Source organism: Solenopsis invicta, chromosome 10, assembly GCF_016802725.1.
Source record: "Solenopsis invicta isolate M01_SB chromosome 10, UNIL_Sinv_3.0, whole genome shotgun sequence".
NCBI lineage: Eukaryota > Metazoa > Arthropoda > Insecta > Hymenoptera > Formicidae > Solenopsis > Solenopsis invicta.
This window is the reverse complement of record NC_052673.1, coordinates 8,839,547-8,849,609: the sequence shown is the minus strand read 5'-3', so window position 1 is coordinate 8,849,609 and position 10,063 is coordinate 8,839,547. Positions and strand designations below refer to the sequence as shown.

The 10,063-nt window shown below is 36.3% G+C and overlaps 1 protein-coding gene across 2 annotated transcripts; it reads right to left on the bottom strand.

Annotated features, from left to right (window-relative positions):
- Positions 1-7,410: 7,410 nt before the first annotated feature.
- Positions 7,411-10,060, bottom strand: LOC113006128 (odorant receptor 22c-like). Of its 2 annotated transcripts, XM_039454503.1 has the most exons (6): positions 9,423-10,060; positions 8,979-9,321; positions 8,612-8,833; positions 8,173-8,292; positions 7,771-7,926; positions 7,411-7,569 (listed from the first exon to the last, which is right to left on the bottom strand). In XM_039454503.1, exons 1-6 carry the CDS (start codon positions 9,674-9,676, stop codon positions 7,519-7,521), a joined length of 1,146 nt encoding a protein of 381 aa, XP_039310437.1. In that variant the 5' UTR covers positions 9,677-10,060; the 3' UTR covers positions 7,411-7,518. The 2 variants fall into 2 exon arrangements, with proteins under 2 accessions (XP_039310437.1, XP_039310438.1); XM_039454504.1 differs by having other exon boundaries at positions 7,427-7,926.
- Between the last annotated feature and the right edge of the window lie 3 nt (positions 10,061-10,063).

Genomic DNA, 10,063 nt, shown 5'->3' with positions numbered 1-10,063 from the left:
AACACTACATATAAGAATAATATCACGAAGAGAAACTCAAACAGGCAATTGTTGAGTTTCAAGGAGACGTTACAGTTTATAGAAAAACCATCGTAAAGTATTACAATCTTCAGTTAGAAATATAAAACAAATTCTCCTAGAAGTAACGTACCGTAGTGATTACATTAAAACAAAAAACGTTGAAATAAATATGCGGTTTGATTTGCATAACGACACAAATATTGAACAAGATTGATACACTCATGTCAATCATTGTCCACGGCATCCAATCCGTTAAGATTTCATGATGTACCCTGTAATATATTGTTTTAATTTGATAGATGCTACGATACTATTATTAAGATGTTAACATAATTTTAAATCGTTAAAAAAATTTGAATGATTTATGTGTAATAAAAAATTGAGAAATCCTGTTGTTTTGCTATACGATGATTTAACAAAGTTAAAATATTAAGCAGCGCGTCTTACCAACAATGTAGTCATGAACTAGCCAATTTAAAGAATACCAAACTGTAATAAATACATTTAAATTATCAATAAGATTTGACAATTTGCTGATCTTCAAGTAATCCAATATGTTTAAATATTAAAAGTACTGTATAATTAGTATGATAATAATACTCAACTAATTAACGGTAAAATATGGCATACATGGCTGAAAACTAAAAAATCGAAGATTAATTTTCCGCTCTGGCTGACAGTACGTGTAATTGTTATTTGTCAATAATTATGGAAATTTTAAGAAAATAGTTTTAGTACATTTGTTTGGTACTCTAGTTGAGAAGAAAATGAGACAGCAGTTTTTCCAACATTACAAGTTCATTTTCACATGGTACATCCTTATTCGGGTGAACATGCCTCAATCGCTATTATACAATAAAATTACTAATAAAAAATGAATTACTGTATCAATACAAAGATATAGAAAACAGCTTAAAAAATTCAAAAATGTAACTAAAATGTAATGTAACAGATCTGTAAATAAAGTTTTGATGTATAACCTTATTGCAGCCCAATGCATTTTTTAATAACGAGTGATTTAATCATATAACATATTTCTATTTGTTGCATAAAAATATTGACACAAATGCTTTATTAAATCATAATTTCTACTTTCAGTTCCGTGTTTTTCAGTATTTTCAACAGATTATATCAAAACAAGTTCAATCATTTAATAATTTTTATTTGTTTGACAAATACTTTTACACATAGTTAATTAACGAATAAACTTAATTATTCAAGATAAATAGATTCGAGTTTCAATACATTGAGTGCAATACCGACCTGTATGACGTCAAAGCTTTCATGACCCGGAAAAGTTTATTCTTGTATAAATAATAACAAAAAATGAATATTATCCAAAATACAAATATTAATGTAATGTATGCAAAAGTACAGTCTCAATAATATTGCATCTAATTATGCAATACTCATACGTCATCTGATTTTGGATCCATAACACTCTACATACCCGGGGGTTGCTATCTACCGGGCACGTTTCCAGTTGGCGGACAGGAGAATGGCCGGAGGAGTCCGAGTACTGCCGGCTAAAATTTTGTGCGGGATCATAGCCTCTCCGGATAGTGGCGACTATAACTGCCCCTCTCCTCCCAGGTATAAAACTGTATGTTAGGCTGAGAAGATTGCCACCGCGGACCAGCTCTCTATGCCAAGCTGGAAACAATCGTGGCGAAGGCTGCATAGCACTAAGAGAGCAATGTCTCAATCGATGCCTCTGGGGAACCGATCGCAATCCCAGAATAATTAGCCTTACCCACGCATCTGGGGGCTCTGTGGACGGATCTTTATTTTCCTAGGTACTCGTGGGATCAGCTATTAACTATCAACTAACACTTAAGAACTTAAAAGAGGTAATAGAGAAAATGGAGGGTTCGTATTGAGGGACCTTCGGCGCGGGGGCAGCGGCAGAGGTTGCAGACAGGGCTCATATGGACTCAAAAAGTTTAACCGCCGTTGTCTCAGCCGCGACACTAGTGGTCCTTCCAGTTAGGTGTAACCGCTCTGGTGCGGAGAAAAGGAGAGCTAAGCGGGAACGGGAGATATCTCAATGTGAGACCTCTTCTAGTATCGTGGTTTTCTTAGCAATAACATCGAGGAAGAGAGAGGGGCACACCGACAAAAAACGTTAGAAGGGCTTTATGAACACCCCTGTTCCTCAGCAGAAGGAAGCATAAGGTCCAGCAGAGTGAGATCTTCGTTGAGACGGCGGACCCTCTCACAAGAGTCATTATTTTTGAGGGTTATCCTAAAGAGGAAATTACCGGTGAGCGGCTGGCTCTTCTGAGGCTAGCCGTTAGCAGGACGATCAGTGGAATTCGGGAGGGTTTTATTCTTTGTTTCCGTTGCGTCTTCCTCAGGGAAGGAGTAGCGGTAGTAATAAACAAGGATTAGGCATCCTTAATTTGGCTTAGTGAGCAGATGGGAAACATCTCTCCCTCGAAAAACGCCAAACTCAAAGTGGAGGGCCCTGAGGTGCATCAAAGACAGCACAGGGCCGTGTTCTGAGTCCCTCGGTTGCGTTTCCGGTTGGAAAGCCAAAACTCCAAGGCTCAGCACTGGAAGTTGAAAAATAATGGCCGAGAACGTAGAGACTACCATGGACGATAGGAATCTGGTTCTTAGAATTCTAAAATCCAGCGTTCTAAAATTAAAAGCGCTGGATTTTAAGCCTTACCTTTTGAGCTTGACCAGGTCACCTTTAGGTTAGCAGGATAAGATTAAGAGGAGTAAAGAGGGGACTCCTTAAGATTGAGCCATAAAAATGACTTGCGCCGAGGTGGTCTTTACCCAAGGTATCAATCATGTAACTTTCCCTAGAGCGGAAAGGTGAAAAGTGTAAAATTTTGCTATTAACTTCAATAGCAAAATTGTTCATTTTTTATCTTTCTGCCCTAGAAAAAAAATTACATGATCAATACCCAGATTAACTTGCACAACAGAAAAGGGACCTCGACGGTTCTGTCGAGAAAACAAGCTGGAGCGCATATAGCTATTTCACTGATACAAGAGCTTTTGCTCGTCTGAGACCATATCAATGGCTTGGCAGTATGCGGAAAAATGTTTAAGTCTCCGGCTGTTAAAAAGCCCAGAGGTTGCGTGGCAATGAAGCATATAGACGCTCAACTAATTTCATATCTATGTTCCAGAGATATGGTAGCTAGCAAGCTAGATAACACCGACGCTTCGGACGGTAACAGAAGGTTAATAGTAGTGTGCTTTGCGTACTTTCCTCATGATAAGGAGAGCCTGCTGCTACCGAAATTGGTGATCAAACTGATAAAATACTGACAAGAAAAACGGCTTCTCTTGATAAAGACGTGCAATGCTAACTTGCACCATACACAGTCTGGGGAAGCACGGATACCAACAATAGAGGTAAGAAGCTGTTGAAATTTCTGGCATCAATAAGCCTGGAGATTTTCAACAGAGGTAACAAGCTCACCTTCTGCACAGTAATAAAAAAAGAATTTCTTCATCTTACTATCTGTTCCAGGTAGATATCGAAGGATAATGTTCATCCCGAAAGCAGGAAGAACAAGCTGGAGCGCTAAGGATTTTAGACCGATAAGTTTGACTTCATTTCTTCTAAAGACTTTAAAGAAACTGGTTGATGCGTATGTGAAGGACGTTGTTCTTCAGCAGCATCCTTTATATCACGCGCAATATACATACCGCTATTCCACGGAAACTGCTCTTTATGCAGTGTCGTTTATTGAAGGGCAGTTGGAGAGGAATGGCTATGCGGTAGGCATTTTCTTAGATATAGAAAATACTTTTAACAACACCCCGCATAAGGCGGTGTGTGAGGAAAGGTTGCGCAGAGGTAAATCAGAAAAAAGGTCCCTTCCTGTCTAAGCAGAAGGAGGATTTGGGCCTGGCTGTGGGAAAAACACCTTGGGTTCTGGAAAAATGAGATGATGACTAAATGTCGACAGGCTGTGGTTTTGTTGGGGAAAACACCTAGCAAGGACATGGCCAGAAACATTAAATCTTTGAATACAAGAGATGCCAGGTTAGCAGTGCAAATACTGCCTGGCTATGGGGCCCTTAATTATCACATGCACTAGCTGGGCCGATCTGATATGATCGAGTGTAGTTCATACGAGATGGAGGAGGAGACAAGTCTCCATATACTTTGTGACTGTCCGGCCTATGCTGGGTTGAAATTAAAACTGCTAGGCTCGGATTTCCCAAGCCAGGGCAGATATGCAGGCTGCCGGTAAGGGACCTGAATCTTTTTTGGAGAAAACCAGAACTCCCATAGGCGGCGGACGGATAGAGGAAGACACAATGGACTGTAGTCTGCGTACCACAGGAAGATCTTCAACTGCAAAGATTGGCCAGTTTCATTATTAATAATAATAATATTATTATTATTATTAATTCTCTACATATCTAAATAGCATTAATCATACATCACACTAAAAGAAAAAAAATTTTTTAATAATAAAAATCTTACAATTGTAAAACTTTCCAAAGATCAATAACTTTCCCAGCCGTGATCGTCAATTGCTTCTGAGATCTGACAATTATCAATAATAAAATTCAAAATTAGCTAATGGGTAGATCATACTAAATAACCTCGTATGGTGCATCGCTGATGGACTTGCTCTGCGAAAGAAGAAGAGTTTATTAAAACATTGATGTGCAATAAAACAAGCATGCAAGAAGCATAATCATATAACAGTTTTGCTCTTGAATAGTAAAAAAAATACTTTTTATATCGGCATTAAAGGAAAGTATTCACATTCAAAAGCCACTTAAAAACAAAGGGATCAAACCTTAATACTCAGATACTCACCAGCGAAACAAAAAACAAAGGTTTCATGTAAAAGCAATATACGGATTGATTAAATGATGGATTAAATTAATAATTCAGGTTTACCCTAAACGTCCGTGCCTAGAGACTGCATAATATGGTATTAGATTATGTTAATCAGGAGTACAATGTAATATCTCGTTCACGTCCGTGCTTTTAATTATTGGAAAGGTATTATGCTCTACATGTAACACCCTAAAAACGTAATCCCAGTGTCAAGGAAATGGGATAACGCATTATTCTGAGAGAAACGATATTAATACAACACATTTATTTCACAAGTTTTCTCTTCTCTCCGCTCCTTTCTCTGTTTTTCACGCTAGAATTATTCTGGAAAAATCAAATTGAATTTATTATTTTGCAGACTCATTAGTTTCAAAGTAAACAAATGAACAAATATCATATCGATGTCGAATAACGTAGCTTAAAGAAAGATTTGCAAATCGCGTAATTTCTGCAGTAGAAAAAACGTTCATACTCGCTATTATCATCATGATTCCTATGGAACAGATCATTGTAATGTTCCATATAAACAGTTTAGTGCAACGAATGAGAAGAAATTGTCAATATTGTTCGACAGAGATATAATCCTCTGATGCCTCACGATGAGCGACCTCATGGCGGACAGATGAGGTTTTTGCGTGGTGAAAATTTCTCTCAGTTCTTGGTACACGATATCGATCTGTCTGCTTACGTGAAGCACCTCAAAATAATAACTGAAGGATTGAGATACGTTCGCGACGATTTAAGAATTTAATTTGACCGAAAAGAGCTCATGCAATGAGCCTGATGAGCTTACTTCATTGACCATCTAACGACTTTAAAAGTTCTTATTTCCTTGGCTTACCAATGTCAAGATTAAAAAATTCAGCAGTGCAATCATGGTAGCCGTTTTCAACATATGAAGAAACAATCCCAGAACGATGAGCTCAAAGATCGGCGAGTCGGTGGCTGCGTCAAATGAAAACTGGACCTGCATCGGAAATTCCCGAAGATCTTAGTTCTCAAAGATCGTACGGTGACTCAGGAAACTACCGATGAAATAAAAAAGGGTTGACAAAGTGTTGAGAGCTAGCATGACGTTGAAGCACTGATGCGCAAGATTGGCCTTGCTCGTTATTACGTATACTTGCGAATCCGTGGAGCAGTCGTTCCAGTCGTCGTTCATCGCTTTCAAAATGTACGAAAATATTTTGAAGCCAATGACTTCCGCACAATGTCTCGAAATCACGACAGAGTCAGTATTCGTCAATCTTACCGACGATTATACCAGAGGTTTAGTAGCTTCAGATATGGGAAAATGTAATCCAAAGTAACGCTCAGGCTGTCCATTAGCTTAGAGAAATTATTAGTGGCCAATTACGTAAAAAAATTTAAATACTGAAAGTGACAACGACGGTGATCATGTAAAAAAAACAGAGAAATGTTTTGCACGAAGAATCGGACCACTTGCCGATCACACAAAGAGCGAATTTCAGCAAGGGACTTATAGTGCTTGTCAACATAGCGACTTGTAGGTTCACATCGAAACGACACTTGGTTGAATCACTCGCGCCGTCTTGTTCGGGTGAAATACATCGGTTGTTAGGGGAAGAGCCGCGAGAAAAACATGAGAACGAGGTCTTTAAACTCTAGTACATTTCCTGTCCCCTTGCGCGTAGTTAGTAATTTCGCAAAGAGCAAAACTACACCCTAAAAAAAAATACGAGGTAGCGTGAGCATCGATCAATTGTAATCATGTACCTTGCAGTATGACAACAGGCACAAAATAATGAACTGAATTGCGATGACAAGCGTTTACAAGTTTTTTCTTGTAATTAAAAAGATGTATACGTGGAAAATATCAATTGAATAGCCTGAAAAACGCAGGAACATAAAAACGCATAATCGCGACTCTTTAGTACAGAATAAATAAGTACGCTTTTGTCATTAGAAAAAGTACATATTATAAGTAGATACAAAAATTAAATTTGAAAAGAGCGACTGAATGTGACAAATGACATATAGCGTAGTAATCGGTAATAATAACAGAATATTAATTTGTTGAATATTATCCTGCCATTTGCGGAAAAAGAAAATATTGTTTTACACCGAGAAATCAAGTAGGAATTGTAATTTTCAGTCCAAAATTTACTTTGTAAACAAAGTAGATTATGCAGCGACTAAGTATACTATATGTAATTACATATAGTATAATTACACTTTTTTAATATAATATTATATTATTATTAAATTTTCTAGGCTTCTTAATTAATTACGTAATGTGTTTTTATACAATTTACATAAATTTATGTTTCACTGAAAGAAATAAATATTGATGTATAAAACATTTATTTTCAATAGAATATTTTGCAACAAAATTTATTTTTGAAAAATTTACATTAACCTTGTTTTACAACTTAAGCCTTAAAAAAAGTTTATATAAATAAACAATTTTTTTATTTATTTTTGCGGATCAATTGCAGTGCTTAGCCATTATTCTTTTCACTTTCATTTGTAATTTTCGTGAGTCCGTTATATTATATTTTAAATAAACAGCGATTGTTGAAAATAAAAGAAAAACTACAGAATTATAATAATCATTTGTTTCTATTAATTTTTTTCTACAAATGTACATTATTATTTCACTCGCAATGATTTGAGGATATACGTATGGCTAGCATAAATTGATACATGTTTCAATACATCGCGTTTAAAACTGAAATGTACGAGGCAGAAGCTTTCATAACCTAAAAGAATATCACACAAAAAGGAATACTAACGCGAATAATTATTCCAAAGACGTTCTATCAATACGATACACATATTAATAAACTTTAAACACATTAAAAATATTGTACAATATTAAAACTTGTTTTCAACAATTATAATAACAATATATTTTTTTTGAAATAAACATTAAATTATAAAATTTAAAGCAAGAAACTTACACTGGTGAAATCTTCCAATGTTAAGTCCATGACTTTACCAGCAGTGATTGTCAGTTGTTTTTGTGATCTGAGGATCACAAATAACAAAATTCGACATTCGCTGGTAGGCAAATCGTACCAAACCGCCTCATACGCTGCATCGCCAACAGCTTTGCTCTGAAAAAGAGAGAAAAATTTTTAATCATTTATTATTTGGTATAAGCAATTAAAGCAAATGACGTAAAATTCTCTAGTTAAATAAACGCCATTACAATATAGTTTCACACTTCATAAATAAACTATCAATTTCCCAAGTCATTTTTGTACGACACTTGTCACTTGTTTTTAGCACTTGTTTTATCTATATATCGACCTATTGTAATAACACAAAGAAACTGATAAAAATAAAAATAATATGCTTACTTTGGTTCTTAAATACTCGCCAGCGAAACAAAAAACGAAAGCTTCCATAGTTACTGCGCAGAATGGAATAATAAATTGTATCAGTATTCCTGATTTACTTGTTATATTCATACTCAAAGACTGCAACGTGATACAATGTTTATAAATAGTATGAAATAATACCAGTATTGAATAAATATCAGCATAGAAATACGTGTTGACAGAAAATACTATAATAAATAAACTGATCTATTTCTCTCAAATATTGAGCACAGTTATTATATTTACTTAAATGTAATTAACATAATCTTAATTACGCACATTCGGAATTTATAAATAATTATATGAAAAAAATACATATTATTATTATATATATATATATATATATATATATACATTTTTTTTTTTTTAGGTTTTAGAAACACAACGGACAATTTGTAGCTGAAGAAGTTTTACTCACTATCACTACCATGAATCCAATGGCGCAAATAACAAAAGTGTTCCACACGAATTGCAACAAAGCAACAAATGAAAAGTAATTTTCGATGTTTTTCGACAACGATATGATTTTCTGATGTCTTGCGACAAGCGAGCTGGTAGATATCGAATTAGATTTAGACGTGGAACGAATCTCTTTCAACTCTTGACACATGATATCGATTTGTCCACTTACGTGAAGTACCTCGAAACAAAAAAGTTTCAGACGAAATTCGACAATAAAATCCAACAAAAGCTTCAATTAATACGCAAGGAAACTTTTAATTTTATTACGTTAATTCTACGTATCATTTAGCTAAATTTACAATCTCTTTTGTTTTCTGACTTACTAATGTTAAGATTAAAGCATTCAGCATTGCTATTACGGTCGCAGTTTCTAATACGTGGAAAAACAAGCCCACGTCGACGAACTCGTAGATGGGCGTTTCTTGAACATCGAACGGAAACTGTGCCTGTATCGGAAACTTACGCAATTGTCCGTTCTTAGATAACTTACGTTCACTCGCGTAGCTTTCAATAAAATATAGAAAAGTAGCGATAGCGTTGACGGATATCAAGACGTTGGAGCAACGGTACGCCAAATTTGCCTTGTCCACCATAATGCATTCATGAAATTCGGTCCCGCACTCTTTCCAATCGTCGTCCATCGCGATCAAAATATCCGCGAATATCCTATGATCATCAATTTGTGTCTCTTGGATTGCTCAGAAAAGCATAAAGCATCAGAATCAAAAAATTATATATCCCGAGCGATCGCTAGTCTTTAATCTTACCGACGATTAAACCATAAGCTGATTAACTTGAATATCGTCAGAGTGTAATCCAAGGTTAGACCCAAACCATCCATCAGTTTGGTCAAGTTGTTGAAATCGAGATGCGCGTAGACGTAGGAGTACTGCAAGTATTGTATTACGACAAGGGTTGTCATGTAAAAAAGCCAGCAAAGCGTGCCATAAGAGGCGCCGGGCCATATGCCGATCAAACCGAGACCGATTCTCAACAAGGGGCTTATAGTACTTCTCAACATCGTAGCATGCAACGACACATTGAACCATCTCACTCCCAGAAACCGTACACGTCGTTCCCTTTCAACGAGGTGAATAACGACTGTACGAGACGCAATGTCGCGAAGAAAATACGGCAGTCGAGCCCTTCGATATCTAGCCCCGTGGTGTACTCCCCCACCATGGTTTTACACACAAGGTAGAGCAATTATGCAGAGAAAGACCGCAACGTTTGTACGCGAGTAACGATCAATCGCAATTACACATTTCGCAGAATATATTGCGCGACGATGCAAGCTAAATTGCTATGACAAATCAACGATTACAAACTTTAGCGTGCAAAAACGAGATACACGTGTACAGTATCTATGCGCGAATAATCGTTTTTAAAAAGGCAAACGCAGACAATC

Coding starts and splice junctions, on each gene's coding strand:
- LOC113006128 (XM_039454503.1), bottom strand. CDS start 9,676: ATGTTGAGAAGTACTATAAGCCCCTTGTTGAGAATCGGTCTCGGTTTG. Junction 8,293..8,611: donor TTGGATTCATGGTAGTGATA/GTGAGTAAAACT, acceptor ATCACGTTGCAG/TCTTTGAGTATGAATATAAC. Junction 7,927..8,172: donor GCGAGTATTTAAGAACCAAA/GTAAGCATATTA, acceptor TCTCTTTTTCAG/AGCAAAGCTGTTGGCGATGC.